The sequence below is a fragment of the Branchiostoma belcheri genome, unplaced genomic scaffold (assembly GCF_001625305.1).
Source record: "Branchiostoma belcheri isolate BF01 breed outbred unplaced genomic scaffold, Haploidv18h27 scaffold69, whole genome shotgun sequence".
Classification (NCBI taxonomy): domain Eukaryota; kingdom Metazoa; phylum Chordata; class Leptocardii; order Amphioxiformes; family Branchiostomatidae; genus Branchiostoma; species Branchiostoma belcheri.
Genome location: NW_017804342.1, coordinates 1,528,461 through 1,551,635, shown reverse-complemented (window position 1 = coordinate 1,551,635; position 23,175 = coordinate 1,528,461). Strand labels below are relative to the sequence as shown.

General features: G+C 40.9%; 1 protein-coding gene across 1 annotated transcript in view; it reads left to right on the top strand.

The window, feature by feature from the left end:
• Nucleotides 1–23,175, top strand: part of LOC109484167 (probable cationic amino acid transporter) — a 35,018-nt gene that overhangs the window by 5,158 nt on the left and 6,685 nt on the right. The window contains exons 2-5 of the mRNA XM_019787396.1: nt 7,121–7,424; nt 11,173–11,609; nt 20,805–21,035; nt 22,474–22,682. Coding sequence (XP_019642955.1) covers nt 11,333–11,609; nt 20,805–21,035; nt 22,474–22,682 — 717 coding nt within the window. The 5' untranslated portion in view covers nt 7,121–7,424; nt 11,173–11,332. The remainder of the gene's footprint in view (nt 1–7,120; nt 7,425–11,172; nt 11,610–20,804; nt 21,036–22,473; nt 22,683–23,175) is intronic.

The window sequence follows — 23,175 nt, the reverse complement described above, 5'->3', positions numbered from 1 at the left end:
CAAAAAAGGTCCGTAAACAATACTTAAAGGAATAGTTTACAAAGCCTTTACGGACATGAAAGGTGCGTAAAGGCACCGCTAAAGTAGTGCAAATACGTATCTTTCCAGTACTACGGAAAGGGCACGTAAAGACAATGTTTACGAGGGACTTAAAGGCAGCTGAAAGACCTCTTAAATTTTAAGTAAACGCATGCTTTCCGACCAAAAAAGGTCCGTAAACGATACTTAAAGGAATAATTTACAAAGCCTTTACGGACATAAAAGGTGCGTAAAGGCACCGCTAAAGTAGTGCAAATACGTATCTTTAAGTACTACGGAAAGGGCACGTAAAGACAATGTTTACGTACACGGAAAGGTGCCGGAAAGGTGCGTAAAGATGGAAATTACGCCGCCTTTAAGCACGATTTAAGCATGCTTAAATATGGTTTTTCGTGCCGTGTTGATAGCCGTAATATGGAGGGGAAAATGCGCCAATAAGTGTTGTTTGGACAAGCCGGTTACGATATTAAAGTGCTGTGCCTCCTAAGGTCATGAATATTACAGAAATGGCAAACAGACGTGGGAATTTTCTGATAGCATGCACTCTTTGCAAGGTAATAGGTTTTGTAAGAGCCGCGCTATTATAACAGGCAAGATTTATCATCAGAATAGCGTCTTTTATTATCTTATCCAATGGGCCAAAATTGTCACCATTTTTAGTATCGTAGCAGGAGGATATTTGATATATATTTAACAGCATGGGAACGGAAATAATAAGAATTCTCGTCGTTCAAAGAATTGAAATCTTACAGGATAGTCCACTTGTATCCAGAACCATGCATGGGGCAAATCTATGTTCTTACAAAAATGTAGATACTTAAATTAGGTAGAGATTATTCAGAATTCAAACTGCGCCTGAACCTAACCCTATCCCAGTCAGTCATAGAACGATATAGGCACGGTTCTAATACAATAGTAGTCTCACAAGGCAGCCCATTGCCTACCCACCCACCCCCTAGCGTTAGCGAACGGTCCCCTAAATTTGTCAAAACGGCCCGCAGCGAGAGGGCAATAGATAAAGCATCACGTGACGTCATCAGGGGGCCGTTCTTATTTGGAGGCTCGTCAAAAATCGATCCCCTTTTTGCCCCGGCTCGCGAGAGGGTTGTAATGCGCCTGGGATGACGGTGTGATGGATCCGCCCGGAAAATATATTAATCCGCCGGGATGACCTCTGACCTACCTGTCCAACTAGGAGCTAGGTTTTTCGGTCCCCGGATGAGATGAAAACAACACTAATTGATTATAACTCGTTTATTAAACACAAAGAGCAGATGGAAAAGCAAATACAATAACGATAATTTTAAAGAAGCAAATGCAATGTTTAAAAACATGCGTTTTGTCAGAAAATATTTTGCATGGTTTTTTGGTTGTTTATTGTTAATAAGGTAGTGAACTTGAGCCGTTTGATGGCCTGATTGTGGTGATTTTTAGAGAGAAATCGTGGAATTTCAGACGGGTAACCAGGCTATGCCCTCTTATAACAACAAGAAGGTCACCCCGGAGCCACATCAAGCGTGCAATAGACCGACTCTCGTACCGAACTGTTCGTTCAGCACCAAGGACAGGACCAGCTGTAAATTGTTGCACGGTTTGCGACGCCACAGTCACTCAGGGTTGGTCCATTTCAACTTTGGAGTGGGGTGTAGGACACAATTTGAAAGTATGCACGTAAGCCAAGACCACCATAGTGAAAAAAATTCGCACTGAAGATTACACGCAGAATCGAGTGGCAGAAATGTTTTCACGGCTGTAACACAAAGGGAGAAAAAATCCGTCTGACACAACACCCCTCGCGTTCAGTTTGGTATGTTCCGGTAATAACCCATTTCCTATCGCTAAACCTGTTCGCACACAAGAGGAAGCGGAAGTTGTGCCTTTAATCCTATTACTTCTCCTGTCACGAGCTCTGCAGATTTGGAGTGTGGGCGGAGGGAACCAGCTTCTTAACCTGATCCACGCAAGGTCCGTCTTCGTCAACACCACAAATCGTATTTACGGCGACCTTGGCGAGTTTGGTATCAAGGTTAAACATATCGACTTTCAACAATGAAGGTTAAAAATGTCACCTTCAACAGTCGTGTCGCGAAGGGATGGAAAACCTTTACAGCGATGTTATTTATTTATTTATTTATTTATTTATTTATTTATGTTAAAGCAGTTTTACGTAGACTCAGGCGACTACGTGCAACATTTTGCACCTGGCCCTGTCCTTGGTGCTGAAGGGGCAGTCAGGTTTAAAAGCCAGTCTATTGCACGCTTTCTGTGGCTTCAAAATGATCTTTTTGCTGTTCTAAGTACCAGGTTGTCCATTTTATGTCCCACAATTTGAATCTAGTTATCAAACGTTCTCTTAACAAGACTATCATTTTTGGTCCAGTTGTTCGTTTTTGTATTGCTCAGTAAATGAAAGAAGAATGTTTCGTTAATTAACTTTTAATCTTGGTTAATCTTTCAATTGGTGTTCACATTGATATGCTATGCTATGCACTGTTGCTATGAAGAACTGGCAATGCATATGTACATGTATCTGCTTTTCACCCAAAATGGCGTACCACAAGCTTGACAGAAGTCTAGTGAACAATATGTAAATTTTTGTATTTCTTAGTAGATGAAAGGAAAACTTTTAAACTTGGTTAATATTTCAATTAGTGTTCAAATTGATATTCTATGACTGTTGCTATGAAGAACTGGCAATGCATCACACAAAATGGCGCTTGACAAGCTTGACAGAAGGCTAGTGAACAATATACATATTCCACGGCGTGTCGGTGGCCTCACTTTGCCCCAATAATCTGCATCAAAATACAATCCAGGCTTTCTCTTTCCATATGATAAACGGGAAATAAAAACCCTGGGCGCACAAAGGATACACACAGCTTAACGGTAATTACAAATATGCCCAATTTTCAATTACCAAACCACCAGGGAGCCACCATATGGTGGAGTGACGCACGTATATTTTAATGACCGCTAGGTTATTATGTATTTGGTACGTCTTCACTCACTCATTGCGTCCTGATCGCTCGAAGTCTCCCCACGATTGTCTGTTTCCATTTCTCTCTATCTCCCATCGCAGCAGGCAGTTGACTTAGAGTCATTCCACTGTCAGCCTCTAGTTGCTTTATGTAAGTTAAATGTGGTCTTCCACGACTTCTCTTTCCATGATTCTGGTTCCACAGTAAGAACTTGTGTACTACCTCATTCTTTTTCCTCCAACAGTGGCCTACAAAACCTAGTCGCCTTTGCCGTATTGTTTCAGCAATGTTTCAGCGGTATGTTTTTGTACAGCTGGTACATATTACATGCACTTAGAAAAACGCATGGACGGAAATACAGGGAATGCTAACATACGTATGGTTATGGAACTCGGAGGACTTGAGTGCTTTCGCTGACGCAAACAAACCATTTACTACGAATGCAAAATATGCCAAATGTACGTGTAATACATATCATCCGTCAAAATATTTCATAATTGATTTTTAAGTTGTTTCTTTGACGCACCTTAATTGAAGGCAAGTTTTATTTCATCAATTAATTTGGTGTCATAGTAACAATTATAAGAGAAACGTATATAATTACCATTTTCTAAAAGCCATGATTCCATTCTTTGAACTTTTCCCAAATTAAGAATTACGTTTCAGTTTTTTAATGAATGGTTGCTACTACAGTGCTTTTACAGAACCGTTGGCACCACCATTTGTAGTGAGAATAGAGGTCATGCCACCTTATTTCGCCAGACCAGATTGTAGTTGCAAAAGCGCCGCCCTCTAGGGACAATTGCAGCAGACAAAGAAGCCGCTAATGTTTATGTTGACCCCAGACAGAAATGTGACTAATTCATCATTAATATGCCCCCCTCCCCACCTCTCTGTTAGAAGCCACAACACATGTATCTAATAATGCCGATGACAAGAATAGGTTCCTCATTATTTTCTATTTGTCTTTAATTTTGGCAGGTATTCTGGGACATTACCTCGTGTCTCTTTAGATCACGATTGTGACTATCTTTATCATTCCCGGTACAGAACCAGTCTTCCTTCAACGAATAATTTCTGTGGATATTCTGGGAGATTATTTCGTGTCTTTTTCGATCACGATTGTGGCTATTTTTATCAGTCGCTGTTCAGAATTAGTTTTCCTTCAACGAACACACCGCACACACCAATTATGCGTTTTAATGGCGATTTTGTTAGCTAGGGGCTAGAGGATCAAATTTTCTGTAAGTCTCTTGGCAGGTTGAGCTAGAAATATATCATGGGTGCTCAATCTTTAAGTGTAGCAATTACAGTTCAAACAGTTTCATTATTACGGCAAATTGGTGGCATGTTCGTGGTGTGAATATTCGTAGTGTTATTTAAGCTTGCGTACTGTTAAATTTTCCTTACTATTCTACAATGTCGATATTTAAACGTCGGGCAAAACTCCAGACAACATTGCATGGTTGCCAACATGCAATTTTGTATATGCCATGGGTTTAGGTCTGGACTTACGATTCCGGAACTGAACCTAAACCTCTGGACTTGACTCCGGACACAGCCCTATCTGCCGGCTTATTTGCCATGACAGATGTGTACAGAGTTAAGGTCGGCTCGGTGCCATCTGTGCCCCAAAGCGACAATACATCACATCAGCCTGACAGAAATTACCCCCCAATGACTACCCGATGAAACTGTATTGTGGCTGTATCAAGTAGCGTAAACGTGATTTCGTCAACATGGCGCACCTTTAAACATGATTTAGGTCCATGTTTCTATTGAGTAATGTCCACCGATGTTACAACGTTAGCTAGAGGACCTTCCGACAAGTATACAGACATTTCAATCATATACAGCAGTGTCCATAATACTATAGTATACTTAGAAAAGGAATTAGAATCCTGAAAAATGAATTGCCTCTCGAAATGTGGAAGGTAAGATCAACTCCAAATGTCAAAAAGCCAGTTATAACTTTATCCAATTCTTTATTCCCCTTTTCCTTCATTCGTGTTATTCTGACTGTTGAGCTCCTAAAGCAATTCCCAGCTCGAAGTGAAAACTAGATTATGGTTACATGAGTCTCCGCTCATGCACGCCGTCGGTCCTGCTGTGCCACTCTTGACTTTGTGTCGCCCTCCCCGCACGGCATATTTACATGTTAATGAAACCGTCCCATACTCTTATCTAATCCCCCTGCGGTTTAGTGGGACGACAAGAATAGAAAATGGCTTTTTGATGAACTCAGACGACGAGTTCTTTATACCATATTATACAACATGGGCTGACTGGAAAGTCAGGAGTACTGAATTATAAATCATAATTAATGTCGTTGATAATTTTGTGGCAGTTAAGCTTAAATCTAGGCGTTTATGTTGCTTATTAATTAATGAATGACATTTGCAGTGATTTTTTGCCTCAAAGGCTACGTGCAAGTCACAGAGATACCACACCAAGTCGTATATACGTCTTAACAAACCAAATAGACGTTAATAGAACCTAATTGAAACGAACAGAACCAGAATTTATATTGTATTGCAAAAAGAAATGACAATACTATGTGTATGATGTACACATTGTATGCTGCAATTGCAATTTCCTGTAGGGCATGAATTTGCAAATAAACTTCCGTTATATATCATTGATACTATCATGGCTATTTGATACCGCCTTGCAGCCAGCGAAAGATCTGCTTGGTGATTAGCATAAATGTTATTACTGAGCAGTCCCGTGCGCGTCTTTCAGGTGACTTTGTGGCGACCGTGACTGGATATCTGCCGGGGTGTGACACCTCGTTTAGCCATGATAACCGTTCCCTATATTCTCCAAGCAGAGTATGAGTAACTGCGTTTTGGCGTCTCCAAGCAGAGGTTTGGGTTTTGGATTATTTTGGCGTGTTTTTAGGATTTTTTTTGTCGGGGTTTCTTTTCTGCACTGGAATCTTTTGTTGGCGTTAAAAAAAAAGAAACCCGGATAAAAAGCCTAAAAACAAGCCAAAATAAGCCAAAACCCATAAACTTCTGCTTGGAGAGTACCTTCAGAATGTTGTATGATGAGCCCTCTGGTGATTTGGAGATCAGAGAAATTGAAGGGAATGTGTGAAGAAAATGTCCACGTTCTAAAATTCATTTACATAATTTTCCTATCTGGTTTACTTGGATTGTGACAAAACAATACACGTTGGACCCAGGCAATTATTTAATACTGGTGTCATGGCCGACACATTAAAACACCACAGAACAATAAGCAAGACATAAATTGTATCGTAAAAAGAAATGACAGAGTTCATACTTTCGCTGAGTCTAACAGGAGAGCATCTAAATCCATAGTATCCAGCGAGCAGACCAGGTCACTCATGCATATAGAGCCCTGTTCGACGCCAAGAGCAAATATCTATGGGAAACCTCTACTTAAACCTATATTAGTCTGGCTAAACCCTGTGATTTGTGCACATTTTGTACAGTCACGACTAAATCTAAACCAGCTTCTATTTCGTACTAAAGGATTGACTATTTTTTTCCTGAAATCATGACTCATACGCACTAGAGGCATCCGCACTTCAACCCGTGCGGACCACGCCTACGAATCACATGCCTTTCATTTAGATATCATTATGCAGTATTCAATTTCTGCTTAGCAATATGGCTACTAAATTCTCGTCATTAGAAAGCGAATCAAAATGTTCCTGCTAGATAGAAATTCCCTTCCTTGAATTATTTTTTGTCTAAAACATTCAAAGTTGTCGTTATCATTGTACATGTATTTATCATTATATCAAAATTTTCGTTCTAAGAATATTCAATATGCTGACATCTATGGATTCATGAATAACGGTTTTTCCATGACCATAGTGTGCATGTGGCGTTATTATATGTCATGTACATTTTACGCTTTCATACGTTCTTTTAGCTGGCGTATAGAATTATGATAAAACCCTGTGCCTTAACAATGCATCCTTTCCACGTAGCGCTGTAGCCGACATTCGCAGCCCCCGTAGATATATCAATGAACAATCCCGTAACAGGCACCCCCCTCGACGTAAAACGATCAGTCCCTTTGGACACCTTGCCCATAATAATCTTAACCTTGGTGTTGTCCGTTCCCAGCATCCCTTGCGCAGGGCGTGAGGAGGGAAGCCTGGTGGTTGTACGGCGTTGGGAGTCGGGAGAGGAGCAGTATCTCTGACAAGACGGCACTACGGCAGACAGTAAACCGCCCAAGCGACTCGCCACGACGCCCCAGAAAACGAATCTGACGAATCGAACCCTGCAGACGACATTTCGCAAAGATGAGGCCGGGAACGAGCAGATAGCAGCCATCTGGCCCTAGTAGTAACACCCTGGGAAGGAGCAAACAGCGCAGTAGCACACTACCCTGGGAAGGAGCGAGGAGACAGCTCTCTCAAAAGAGGTATTTTCCCATATTTCGTTCTATCATTTCAAATATGTATGTCTTTAGAGTAGAAGAAGTGCACACAAACCGCTTAAGGTTACAAAATGGGTGCGGCTGATTCTCAAATTCGTAGGCGAAATCTTGTTAAAATAACCAACTGTACCAAAGTGTGTTGGCCTTGGTTGTAATACATGTATTATATATACCGCAATATCATTTCAAAGTCCACAATTGTAGTACGTAACGTAGTTCATATACATTTCAGGCTATTAACGCTGCATAAGTGAAGACTGAAGATTGTTCTCGCCATGTTGGTGATAAATTAAAAATGCCTGTTCATAACGTTACGTTTGAAAATTAATTGGGGCAGGAACGATACCGGTAACAGTAGCAATTTGTCACATTCTGCATGCTATTCATGGCAGCGTGTTGGAGGGCGATAAATGAAATAAACGTTCATTTCCAAAATCTTGTTCAGCATGACTTTGTTCTTAACTCCGAGATATTGGTTTATTCATCTATTTATACTTTACTTCAGACACATTATACATATGTCATTGTATGCTTAAAAATAAATATATTAAATATATATTAAATATATTAAATAGAAATTGTCCGTATATATTAAACATATTAAATAGATATATTTATCATTTGTATATTACTGTAGGCATGAATACACATTGTTCTTATCTCATAGCCTTTATGTTTGGGATATTTTTACCCTATTTATGACAATTTTGCATCTAAATATAGATAATCATGTTGTCTATTTAAAAAAATGACGAAATGAAATTTGGATAAATACAAGCAACAGACGTTTAAGATTTCCTGCTAGGAATTTTGCACTTTGTGGATGAGTATTTCCATGACTAACGCCTCTAGGCGTAGGCGAGCATGTGTAGGTGAAGATACATGTAACAAAAGAGAGATATTGCGGGGGATTTCTATGGCATAATGAAGGGAATGAAGTATGCACTGCTCCCGAGCCGACCCTCTGAATAACGGACCAACAAAAGCCAATTTGTGCAGAGGGTTTGCATAATTAATGCCAGGTTATGTACCGGTATTCATGTATCCAGTTCACAACGCGTTAAATATCTGAAACGTTAACGGAAATCTCAACTTTTGCTATTTTTTCTCTGAAATTGAAGTGCTTCATTTCTTCGTAATAAAGACTCTAATTATTGAAATTTTAACATGAAATTACCATAATTAGTATATAGTTAGCAAAGCAAGAAACGCCTGAAACTGAAATCTCAAATTATTTTTGTAAAATTTCACTGTTTCGTGTATTTGTGATACATGATTAAATGATTAAATCTAAATGTAAAATTTTTATAATTATTAGGAAATACGGATCCAACAAATCTCAAAATTCCTAACATCTCACTGCTTCAACGTTTCGTAATACATGACCTAATTATATGAATTTGAATGCAAAAATTGCATAAATAGGGTAAAAATGTGCAGCTATAGCTTATGAGATAGGAACTACATTACTCTATGGCTACAGAAAAATGCAGCATATATATTTTTAGCAATTGAAGCTTGGCTTATCTTGTGACAAAAGTAGCGAAACGTTTTCTGTTTGACTCTTACTGTTTGCCATTGTTACCACAATCCATGACTTTGAGAATCAGTTGTGTTAAAATGTACAAAATCTCAACATTTAGGTCATGGCGTATACCCGCCTTAACTGATCAATGTTCGATGCAAATCCACGTAAATCTATTGTCCCTATACTGTCAAATGTGATGCACACCACTGTTCATCCTGCTCAAGCCGTCTGTCTGTATCTTGACTTTATCTGCAACGCTTTCATAGAGGGTGCTCTCAGTTAGAAATTCCACATACGTAACACGGCTCGAGTCAGCCAATATCTCATTATCTGAAATGCAGTTGTACTCATCCAAAGTGGACAAGTAGATAGTGCGGAGATGTGTTGTACTGAAACACGCTTTGCTCTACTTTACTGTGTTATGTTGTAATGCGTTATGTAATACGAGCACTTCGTTGTAATTTGTTGTGCTGTGTTATGTTGAACTGTAAGTTCACATTTAGTATATGTTGTGTTGTGTTTTTCTGTGTCGTTACCTTCGTGTATGGCTGACATTGTTACGTCCGTGCCATGTACGGAAGTTTTGTTGCCGGTCTGTCTGTTTGTATGTTTGCCTGTGTGTCCGTATAGTTGATCCCTGAATGCTATGCACATTGGAGACACTGACAGGACGTTAGATCAAAGGTCTCAGTAAACTTTTAAGGTTTCTCTAAGAACCAGCATGGCTCTTAAGGTAGCTCTTCCATCTGGCTCGATCCGCTGTCATCTTTGGTGCCTCGTCAAGAGTGAAACCATGGCTCCGCACTTCTTTATCGATGGTTCTTCGCCATGATGATTCCTTCGGTCTTCCTCTCAGTCTCCTGCCCTGAGGCGTCCATCTTAGAGCTGTTCTGGTGATACTTTCTGATGGCATGCGGCATATATGACCTAACCATCTCCATCATCTGTTTATCAGCATTTGGTGTATTGTCATGAGTCCTATTTTCAGATGAAGATTTTTATTGGAGATTGTGTATGGCCAGAAGATTCTAATATACATTTATTTTGGAAGACATTGAGTTTGTGTTCTGTGAAAAAAAAAGGTTTAAACCGAACAGGTCATGCGCTGAGCTGGAGCCATGTTCTCAGCTCACATATATGAAAAATCGATCTGCAGTGATTTCAGAAACAATCTCGGCAACAAAACTCTAGTCACGACTCGTCTCCCCTGTCCATGCTTGTATGAACATACATGGAGCAGATATTAGAGACTAGCAGGTAGTAGAATCCATCTGGGATCTGAAGAATACGTTTGGGCTTCAAAACGTGCGAAGGATGCTGGTTCATAATTCTTCGTTTCTATGTCGAAAAGAGACATGACTGGTTGGTTGGTTGGTTGGTTGGTTGGTTGGTTGGTTGGTTGGTTGGTTGGTTGGTTGGTTGGTTGGTTGGTTGGTTGGTTGGTTGGTTGGTTGGTTGGTTGGATGTTAGTTGGAGTTCCACGTGTATTGCACGTGTGTTGCAATTTCAATAAATCAAATGGAATCAAATCAAATGATGATTGTTAAAGAGGAATATTCGTACAGAAAAAATCCACACGATTTTCAGTGGTGTCGTACTATAGAGATAATGCCACTCAAGAGGAAGTTTCCGACTTTTTGAGCAGTTTTATCTGACGAACACCAGGTGCCGGTGTAGGCGGAGGCTTTACCGCTGGAAATGTCAAAAGTTCCCCGGTGGAATACCCGAGTAGGCGCCGCCTCGGGCGCAACACAAATTGGTTTTTCGGTTTTACAGCTTTAAGTGTCTTTTCCTCCTCTTCAAATATAACGAAGCTCTCGAAAGTGAATGTTTTGATGTATCTAGGATGGACGTGTTTGATGGTGATTGGCATCTGCTTGCATAAGTGTTGCTTAAAGGTTACCGTCAAGTCATATTAGTGAGGAGTTGGTTTCTTGGTTTGACAACTCTAAGTCCCTTATGGTTTTCGCCAAATAAAAGGAAACCCCCCAAGAGATTGTTTTGTTGTAGCTAGGATCTGGCTGTTTAGTTTTAGCTTACATTTATTTGCCAATACATCTTGCCTACAGGCAACTGTTCTTATGTATGAGAGCTTATAATCCAATTTCGTTATCTTCGGATAGAACTAAGCGCTTTCCATGGATTGTTTTGGTGTGTTTAGGATGGTGTGGATGAAGTTGTAACTTATATTTGCTTGTTTTGCAGATCGTCGCCAAGCCGGCCCGTGTAAAAGGACCCAGGTGGCCACAAGGCAAGCACAGGCCAACCAGCAGCGAGAGAAGCAGGGCGTAGAAGAACTTACACACACGTTGTAGGACAGTCGAGTTGCTTTTCTGTGGTTGGTTTACACATAAAAGGAAACCAAATGGGTATCAGGAACTTTAACCCACAGCGTATGGCGGAGGGACTGCGCACGCGCGTGTTCCGGACCAAGCCTCTGGACTCTCAGATCGAGAGCGAGGCCATCCCCATGACGACGAAGTTCCAGAAGTGTCTGACGACACGTGACCTGACGTCACTGGGGGTGGGGAGCTGTGTGGGGACGGGAATGTACGTGGTCTCCGGGCTGGTGGCGCGAAACATGGCGGGACCTGGTGTCGTCATGAGCTTCGCCATCGCAGCGGTGGCATCGCTTCTGTCCGGTGAGTCTACAGTACTAGTACTTGTCTCGACTTATGACGTCACAACCGCCGCCATGTTGGATGGATTCAATATGGCGTCCATAAAGTGACGTCACGTCTTACGACATCACAAACGCCGCCATGTTGGATACATTCAAGATGGCGTCCGTTCCATTTGAACGTGCATACACTCTACGAAAAAATCATTCCTTGTCTGGCGGCCACTAGCTATGCAAAAGCAAAAGCCGGAATGCTTAATAGACCAACTACCCAGAACATTTCTTCTTTCATGCCTTCGCATTCGTCTTGAAGGCATCAACTTGGTGGGAGCTGAGTTACGTCATAGTCACAAAACACACCACTACAGGCTTTCCATATGACGTCACACGCGCCAGGTTGGATTACAGTGTATGTCTGTAAAACACGATAACACGCTGCTTCTGCAATCCACTTATCCACCAACATGGTCGCTCGGTATTCAAATTATGATTATTATGACGTCAATGAAAAGCATATATAGCCAGGTTGTCTCATGAACAATGTTATTCAAACATCGTAAAAGTTAATAGTCGTTGCTCCCCGCAAACTATCCACAAACTCGTGGTATGAATTTCTTGATTCCTCTCCCCCAAAATCCCATCATTCTCTCCAGTGGATCGATAAATTTCCGTCCGCCAGAACGCCCAGTACTTGAATTGACGCTGATGAGGTTTTCTACGCGACCAAGCACAAGGCAGCTTGTGCGCACTTGAACCTGAATCTGCTGTTCATGGCCCTTTCGCACGCAACCAGGCAGAACAAAACGTTCCCCTGTGAATCATTGAAGGATTTGCCACAGAACGAATCACTATGGATCTGTCTTATCTGTTATCCTCTTGAAGTGATTTGATTCCGTAAGAATTATCGTTTGCTTGCAAGTCTGGTGGTAACGGTTTATTGACGGACTACATTTGCATGTTATCTTTGAGAACGACGGACAACCAAGGGCAAGGTCAAAGTCAGATGCACATGTCACGACAATAGAAACCCGTGAGCTGACTTCAAGTACGGACATTACAAATCCAAAACAGCTCATCAGAAACAAAAAGACATCCCTATCACTGGGTTTGAATTGAAATAACAAGATGATATAGCAAAATGATGTACTTTCTTGGGGGCTTTTATCATTTTTGAGGCTCAAAAACTACTTTGGTACACGACTTTTGATGCCCGATACAAATCCAGAAATGTCTTCATCATTGCACGTGAACGACTGGAGACTTTCTAAGCGATCAGAAGAGCCCTTCGTCTGTCCCAAATGTTCCCTGGTAATGCCTGAAACAGGACCATAATGACCATCAGGGTAGTCCCAGGGCCGATTTACCAAGGAGAGCGATAAGACCGATGTGAGTTGGATAACTCGGAATAACGTTCAGACCCGGAATGACCAGATTCTATTTCCGTGCCCGTTTGACGTTGGTTTATCGTGTTTATCGAAAAGCTCGCGATCGGTGAGCCTCCAGTGCTTAACATTGATTTATTCTCCGGAGGGAGAATGCACCCGAACTAATCTAGGTAAAATGAGACCCGGGATTCAAACGATTCACCTCAGTTTTATTGTAACTCTAATTCCAACACGAAATTGTGTCTCCGAATCCTTCTTCAGGATAAATGACCAACTAGTTTAAACACATGACAATGTAAGGACACGTGATACAGGTCACGTGTCAAAGATGATTGGAAGTCCGTTAACCGCCAATATGTGTTATACTATTATCCATTTTGATTCCAGTTATATATTTTAGCACCCTTGTTTATAGGAAAATTTTCGTTTTTGTATTTGTAAAATATTGCACTTTCATGTTCTGACTTGTCAGGAAATATTGGATCACGTGACCAATCAGAAGGCAATGATTTACAAATGTGATGGTGTTTTAGCATGTTGTTACTGTGAAAGATTCTAGGTTCTAGTTCTATCAGGACCTACTATTTGTGGATAAATTCTGATAAGTAAAATGTGTGACTGTAAATTTGATGAATATGCTACATACGGTCTTAAAGTGTTCCTTATCTACCTTCCTTCAGAAGGTATTAAAAATCGGCGGGCCTCCCGGCATGATCTTAATAAAGGTCTGAATCGGTTTGGGGCGTTCTCGTCGTCAATCTACTTAAAGATAATGAAGAAATCACACTTCAGACGGCGGACTACACCTCCAGACATGGCTGCAGTCCTGAGGAGAGAAATCTCCATCTTCGGCGCGGTTCTACAAGCAATATCTCCTATTGATTGATGCCGCTACACGGAGCAATTCCCACAAAAATCACGTCGAGAAACGGCTGGAGGGTTTAGAGCAACATTAATCAATCTAACATCACCCGTCTGACAGCTGAAGATAGCGGCAACCTTTCCAAATTGTGACGCTGACATCTTTTACCCCGAGGCCTTTGTGTAATTGATTTAAAATCGCGCAAGTGGTTAATATGATTAATTCACTATACTGGCAAAGACGTAAATTTATTCTTCTTCTCAGCGCTCGGATTTTCTATTTTTATGTGATTGGAATTAGCAAATCGAACTACAAGCAACTGCAAGTGAATACTAAAAAATAATCTGCTTTTTAGAGCATGTAAAAGTATTTTTGGAACTCAAAGAGAGCAAATGTATAGAAAGGTAAATCAAGTTTGGCGACACGAATCAGGCTTCTTTTGAATATTGTTATCCTCGTGTATCCTGTAGTATGATATAAGTGCATTTTGAAACCTTGTATCATATTCCTGATATCTTCTTTTGTGATTAAAAATTGTCCTTGTGTAGTAAATTCAAAAATGAAATAGTAAGAAGAACTTAAAAATGTTATTGTTCTATCAACCACAGTTCGAAAGAATTCCGTATATATGCCTTTCATCAAAGATCAAAAGCAAATCCCAGCTAACGTTCCCTGCAAAGATGGCCGCGGCTGATTGTAATTTTCCATCGCCGATACTTTAATTCCTGTTCCTTTTGAGGCAGCTTCTCCTAAAGCCCATTCAGAAGTCACTAATCCTGGAGACAGAACGACTCTACTAGAGGGACGCCCCATAGACACGTCACAGGGCACCTTTATGCAGATTTGACCCAATATACGATAGTAAGCCTATAGCAGGTAGGGATTTCCGAAGGATATCATTTGACCTTTTCATCGTATTCAAAATTGCAAGACATACAAAGCATGCAGGGTTAGACATCATTCCATGAGCTACATAAGATATGTTTCTGTGTTATGCCAGGGGCAAAATTCTGATCTTAATCTAGTTTCAAATGTATTCTATAGTTTATATTTAGGCCATGTTGATTTGATTATATGGATGACATCCTCTGGGAACCCCAAAACTGATGCGCGCGTGAGAATAAAAAAAAGTTTTGCAAAAAAAAACAAGTTGCTTTCACTATGAAATCTACGTGGTCATGAAGGTTGAACAAATGGCACAGAATATGTTATGGCGAATAATCTACTCTTCGAATTCATTTCTTTACATTTTTGTCTTTTTTTCCTTTGATTTTGGCATCCTACGACATTGGTATCGTTTCTAAATGTTTTCCTTGCAACTTATGGTATATTTTTGCTCATTTAGCAACTGTTTTGCACGATTTACAGTATGGTTGAAAACGTTTTTTTTTTGGAAACGGCCGAAAATTCATGCGCGCGCGGATGTCATCCATATAATCAAATCAACATGGCCTTAACAGCACACAAAAATGGCAAATGTAGCCCTATACCATATTGCAATAGTATGCATATTGCTACAATTAATTGGACACCATTACAATGACGAACAGGTCAACGCGTATCCAAATCCTACCTCCCAAATAAACTATAACATTGATGCCAAATTTGTTGAGCATATTTTTTTATGCTCTATATGTTCATTTTTGGTCATAAGCAAACCAACATGAAAATGTCAGTTGTATGCATGCCTATCCATTATTGCTGTCACCTGCGAACATAAATTATGACACTGCCCCAGGGGTAAGTTTATAAGGATGAAACAGAGGTCGCCATTTTCCCCCGCTGTGCCAGTATAACCCGCTCTACGATAGATCACCCTTATTCCGGCAACCACAATCTAATCCTGGGCATTTCTCTACGGAAAAATAGACCTCAGGTCTGATCTTGAGAAATTGCTGTGGATATTATTGAATCACTGCATGGTTATTTCATATTACCCTGCGGTTTGGGTGCATGAAAAGGACTACAAATTGAAAATATTTACTATCGACTAGAGGGAGTTGAAATTCTCCAGTGCTTTTGTATCGATCGGGCTGCGATGATGGCTATTCTCACGTCCTCATCACGGGTAATGCCGCCGCATCAGCGCCGCACAATCAAATCAGGGCCTGCCGCGGGGGGCCGCCGGGCATGACGGGACATCCATCTAACCGCCATTGCAGACAGTCAGGCCTGTCAACGACAAAGCATCATGGGATGTCGGAGACATGTCATTTTTAAAAATCATCTAACCGCCATGACAGGCAGAAGCACTGCGCCTGCGTGAAATAAACCCGGATTTTTCACGGTTCTCGTTTGATATTTGCTCAACGTGGCATCAGAATTGCAGATATTTTTCGACACAACATTTGAAAACTGTAGACGAGATTTCATCCTTCAATATGCGAAAACGACCTTAAAAGAGACTTTCCGTCGCCGTGCCATGCGCAATAAATTATAGGTTCCACGCAGGCGCAGTACCTGCTAACAGATGCAGGCCTACCAGCAAAGCGTCATGGGATGTTTGGGACATTCCAGTGCTGGAGCTCTAAGTTATTTCCAGAATTAATTGTTGATGATGATGATGTTAATAAAACTAGCAATCTTGGTAATAAAAGCATGATATCATTATGAAAAATAACAGAATGATAATAATGATGTATTTGCCATAGCTGTATTTGCTGTAGAAAGTGTTGTATCGTTGATAGAGGTTCAATAGATAGAATTATTACAGCGATATGACTTAATGTTAGGCATTATTGTAAAAATGAGATCATTTCACTTGCTTAAAATTACGGCCAGTTGTACTTTTGCATTATTTGTCCACAGTGATCTTTGGTGTATCCATGTGCCAACCCATCAGTAAACCAATTTATCATAATTTTAAATCCAGCGCCACGAATAAGCTTGGGCGTGATTAGATCCATCAGTTGCCTAATGTAGCCATTACCTCCACTGTGTCCCGTTAGTCTTCTCCTGCGCTACTGATTAGCCTCTGCGGTAGTCCAGCTGGGCCCGTGGTCCTAAAACTCATACAAGTGCTTAACCTTCTAGCTAATGGCTTGTACTCAATATGGAGTCGTGATCCCGCTTGTGCGTCGTTACATAAGCACAGTTAGCCTCTACCAGGCTTCAGGAGCCGCTGGAAAAAGCAGAAATTGGCCAATAGACAGATAACATGCCAGGGGAGTTGGTCCGCTGAAGGCGTACAGCTGGCCGTACTATGATCCTTTAGCGGACCAACTCCCCTGGCATATTATATATCCATTGGCCAGTTTCTACTCTTTCCAGGCGCATCCGAGTCTGGTAGCTATAGAGGCTAACAGTATTCCGAAGAGTTGATCCGCTCCGTCCGACACACTCCCAGGCACCTTTGCCCCGCTACTGGTGTTCAAGTAGTTAGTATGTCAGCTGTCCTGAAGAGGGCCGAAGAAAGTCATCATTTTGTTGTTCTATATGTTTAACTACATTATATATCAACAGCCACTCAGACAGTAACAACCTTTCACGTTGCAGTCTTGATTATGTGAACTTCTGCAAACTTTGACGTTAGTACACCCTCTGAAGAGTCCACGTCGCTACGTACCCATTTATTTGTAATGGCCCAATCTACCCAATGTCGGTAGCAAGATGAATACGGTTGATTGGGGCATGCACAACGGTGCGACTCGACTCCTTCTCCATGGATTCTGACGTGAATTACTCAAAACCCACATTTTGGCGACCTCCCACCCACAAGGTTGAGCCTGATTAAAGGTACCCTCTTAACAAAGCGTCTTAAAGTCACCGTGTGGGCGGGGTGCTCGGGGAAAGGTCGCAACCTCCCCAAATGTTACCTGATCAATGAGGGCTACTCTCCACTGTGGCATTTACCCAAGGTCTGATTGCGTTCCTTGTTATTACGCGGGATATCTGTGGAACGCCGTCATCCCTCAAGTCGTTACGACAGCGTGTGTGGGGGGGAAGTCTTATCACACCACGGCAGACGGGCACGCTGGGACCGGCTCAACGTAGCGATGCATTTACAAATGGAAATTCCGACGCTTTGGGAAAAATGCCAGTGATCACTTTTTGTTCAGTAACCCTAAACAGTGACATCGAATCCCGGCAACAACATTGATTCGTACGTAAAATGATATACGTACATATATCATTTTGTTTTCAAGTACCAGAACGGAATGATTATGATAGATTGAAAATTGAAATTAAGTACGATAGGGTTAGGTTTAATTTTTGCCACATTCGTTAGAAAAGTTGTCACGTTTTTGAAATGTCACAGTAACTGACCAGGTATGGTTATGAAACTTTCATTTAAAGGTTTTTGCGTCATGGCGTCATGGCTTGTCCCTTGACATCGTCAGTGATGACTTCGTTAACGTTCGTTCACGGTACATCCTGTCTCTGTGACGGAACCTTCCCTGATATGTTTTCAAACAACCGGTGTTTGCACGACTGGGTGCCCTGACGTCATGTGAGATAACGAGGCCCCATGCGCCGGTGCCAGCTCTGTCGCATCTACATAAAAGGATTATGTGTCTATGCGCTGATGATGTCGATAGTGGGTGGGAGGGGGTGGTTACACTGGTTACTTCAACATTCAAAACTACTTAGTTCCTGTATGGGGATTTAGTTCGTCCATTCTGAGCATGTTTGAAAAGTCGCCACGCTTCTTCGCTTCTTGCAGTCGGCCTTAAAGGCCCATTATGTAACTTTTTGACAATACAAAAAGTATATTTTCCAGTCTTTTCTTTACATAATAAGTTGACTTAACCCTTTAGTATTTCAGAACAATACTATATAATAGCATCAAAATTTAGTATAATTAGAAGATTTCAAATTTTGCGTAAAAAGTTACATAATGGGCCTTTAACAAATTTTAAATTTTGATACTAACAGTTGGTAAATGTACAGAACCGTAGCTTTACGTTGTGAGGCGTTATATGATGACACTATAGAATGACAGAGAAAGATGCCTGATCTGGTAGAGGTGATGGACATGGCTACCGACTGTAGTTGGACACACCAGAGCCATTTTGTTTTGTTTGTTTGTTTGTTTGTTTTATTGTTTTTGCACTTACAAAATAGAACAAAATAGAACAATTGAGAAATAAATAGACATGCATGGGAGGGCTGGAAACCTTGTGGCTTATCTTAGGCTGAATTAAAAATTAAAAGATAAATTACCATTCTTACTAGATGAACTAAATTTGAAACAAAGAAAACAATAATAGCAGGAAATAAACAAAAACACGCCACTCATTATTTGATTATCGTGTTAGTGGGAAGAATTGTAATGTATTATCACAACTCATATTCCACAGTTTGAATGTAAGCTACTAGCAAAATAATATATGACAGCATACCATTAACCAGTTTTATACAGAAAAACGAATGGATACACGTGGCACTAAACAGGAAAATGACTACGTGTAAGTTACGGTATTGAAAATTACAGAATATCTAAAAGAAATCTTCTGTCCAAATCAATCTTCACGAGGCGTTAGGGGCATGCGCACTGGGTTGTATTAGCAGCATCCTTTTGAGCAGATAGGTGTGTAGGCGGCCGGAGGTTCTTTGTCACTTTTCCTGTCCTTGTAAAAGATTAATTGGAAAGTAATGACCAGGGATTTCTATCGGGTGGGCCGTGACAAATATGCTAGGTGAATCCTGACAGTTCCATTACCGGTGGAGATCAATTGCATCAGTGAATTGCTCACGTTTTTTTCCGATCGTCATAGACGTAGTTATGCCTTTGTAATCTAATTTGTGCTTTAAAGTGTTTAGGAGTCCCAAATTCAACGTTTTCGTATAGTCGACTGTAACGATAGCAGTATTATTCAATACTTACCCGTACTTGTACATTTTGAGGTCTCCTCATATTTACACCAAATATACACTCGTTGAAAAGTTCCAGCTCAGGCCAGCTCTTGATTTCTGCTGCAAGATAATCCAACTGAATTCTGGCAATGGCGTCACGGTAAAGACCTGCAACAAAAAACTCTTCTTTTTGATTAATATATTCACAGTGAATATAGGCATCGGGGATTATCGTTAAAAGCTGTCTAAAACTACTGTTCCCTGGTTTTACGTTTTTTTTGTACAGTGTGCCCGTTATAATTTGCCATGCCTTGTTGTTGTTGTTCTTTCATTTGAAAAACACAATATAGAGATATTCAAAAATACTCTTCTAAACTCTTTGAACTGTGGTTATATCAGAAGGAAGAAACTGTCTGAGAGGCTCAGATATAAAAATGTACCAATGATGTACTTCTGAATTGCCAAATTCCAGGTCTCATGCTAGGACATCTTAAAACTTCAAACCATTAAAGGCACTAAAACAGTTCCTCCAATATTCATTCTAGACCTGTTGTCCCTCTAGGAAGAATTCCCCATTCCCTCGTTTTCCCTGACTCTACTAGGAACTAACACGTAATGAGGTAGTGATGCCTGTGTTCGGTATCGACCGGACTCGCACACTATCGATTTTCTGTTAATAACCCTCAGCCCAAATGACGTCACGGGCGTCAATAGACCATGTACTTCCCATTTAGGTTAAGCCACTTCCATGGCTATCTGTAAGAGACGTTAAGCTTATCGTGTATCCGCGCCACGAGACGGATTTTAGAGAGGCATACCTGTAGTTCACATGTCGCAAACTCAGTTTTAGATGAGCTTGACGGCTACCGTCGTGGTAAAACGTTGCAAAGCCCCCTGTCACACATTGAGAACCTTCCCCGGACCACTAACCAACCGAAGTCGGGAGCAATCGTACCAGATTTATCCCATGCCTGCTTTCTATAGGAATCGAATCAAATTTGAGTTAAATTTGAGTCAAATCTGAGCCCCGACCACTGCTGACCTACTCCCGAACCACCGGCCCTACAGTAATACACAAGTATCACTGTACGTCAGCCTCATGTGCACATTTCTCTCAAACCTTAACATGAGATGATCTTAACAAAAATGTGTTCTGTCGTTTTTTCTTCCCCAGGCGTTTGCTACGCGGAGTTCGGGGTAAGGGTTCCCAAGACGACAGGCTCCGCCTACACCTACAGTTACGTCACGGTGGGAGAGTTCGTCGCGTTCGTGATTGGCTGGAACCTCATCCTGGAGTATTTGATTGGCACGGCGGCCGGCGCAAGCGCACTCAGCTCCATGTTCGACACGCTGTCCGGCCACGCCATCAGCAAGTTCATGATCAGCCATATTGGATTTGCTATAGGTCAGTTCAAGGTCATTAAGAATGAAAACAGTTCAATAACAGACTGTATACATGGAAAAATTCATAAAACTGACTTGACTTCTAGATGAGTAGTTTATAGAATAAAGTAAAAAGCATTTTTGTAGATCTAATCTAAATGTTTCGTATTATTACAATTATATGTCTAATTGTCGTAGGTCTAACATGACGGTACGGGTGAAAATACTTTTTAATCGTGTTACGTCTATGAATGATATCAAATCTTTCCTTTGTTGTGACAAAACAAGTTGTATCTTATTTATTTATTATAGTTTCATTTCTTTTTTTTGCATGTATGCATGTTATTTTAACATATGCATTTCATTTTACGTATGAGAAAATGTATTATTTTAATAGAGAAAGGAAATTGTACGTGGAACTACAGCCTTCATGACTTCGTGGAACCTTGCATTGTCCGTAAGTCACCGCTAGATGGCGCAAACAACAGGTTGCCATGGTCACAGACGAACTTGGATCGTTCCTCGCTAGCTCTCTAACATAATTTAATGGCCCATTACCTCTAGCAATTCTTTAGAATCGATACAGGAAAACATAGAACAGACAAAACTTCCTTCATGCACATTTGAGATAATTGATAAGGAAATAGGCAAATCTCCTCCAACATTGGATCGATCCAAGTTAATGTTTGCGACCTTGGCAGAATGCTACCATCTGATGCTCTGTGTGACCTTCAAATAAATCTTGGTGGAATGCTATCAGCAATGACCATGAGAGAACTGTCGCGTCTATGACTTTGTGACTTTAACAAATTGCTTGCATCTGTCACCTGTCGCCTCAATTATGGTGCCTACGAATCACCCAGCATCCAGACTACCGACTTCTCTCAACAAATCCTCATTCTAAAAACCATCTGATTTCTTAGTTTGCGACTCTCATTGGGTAGACCATACCATTCTTAGCTCTTAACCAATCGGATGATCTCTTGCGCTTTTTCTGCGACAACTGTAGTAGCGAAAATCTACCAATCATCTGCCTACTTTTAAAAGCGTGTGATTACTGTGGTGATGTTTGCCTGATTGTAAAAAAACTACATTGGTTTTTCATACACAAATATGTTACATATATTTAAAACTTAATCCTCCAATATTGTTCCATTCTGAAGACAATACTTCAGGTAAAACGTATTATCATTTATAAGTAAAGGCGAAGGAAATATAAGTATGGAAAACAATTCGTAGATCATAAATAGCTAGAAATAAAATTGACTACATTCGTCATTCAATTTCCTTAAAGCAGACCAATATCAATCTCTCAATCCCAGCCTATCTCCATCAAAACCTAGAAATAAAAGGTAAATACAGTAAAGAAATATTAGACGGGCATGCAGCCTCTCTCTCATTGGTCGAAACGCTAATTACCAAGAGCTGTCATTGGTTGACCTGCTAACTGTGTTCCACAGGCAAAGCGTACCCAGACATCCTGGCTTTCTTCATCGGCATCCTGATCACCATCATCCTGGCACTGGGCGTCAAGAACAGCATCGGCTTCAACAACATCCTCAACGTCATCAACTTCGCCGTCTGGGTCTTCATCATGGTGGCGGGACTGTTCTTCGTCAACGGCAAGCACTGGACTAAAGATGGCTTCTTTCCTTACGGCACGTCAGGGGTACGAACTGTTTGTTTGTTTGTTCGTTTGTTTGTTTATTGTGCATCAACCTTGTTGCCTGGGTCTTCATCATGGTGGCGGGACTGTTCTTCGTCAACGGGAAACACTGGACTAAGGACGGCTTCTTATCTTACGGCATGTCAGGGATACGTAAGGTTTGTTTGTTTGTTTGTTTGTTTGTTTGTTTGCTGTTTTGTTTATGATGTCTGGATGTTCATCATGGTGGGCAGGGTATTAGGATCATAAATCATATGTAGCAGCAAAGTGTTAACCCGATTGAAGCTGTCTGGTAAGGGAAAGGATATTTCCCTATGAACAGCCTCAAATGCTACGACTCAAAACCACTGCAGTGCCACTGCAGTACCATAACCAGCCGCTAGGGAACACAAAATCCAATCATTTCGAGACCTACATGTACCCACCTACCACATTTCAACCATCCATAGCTTCTTGTATTATCACGTTGAGCCATGCGAATACATACAAACACTAC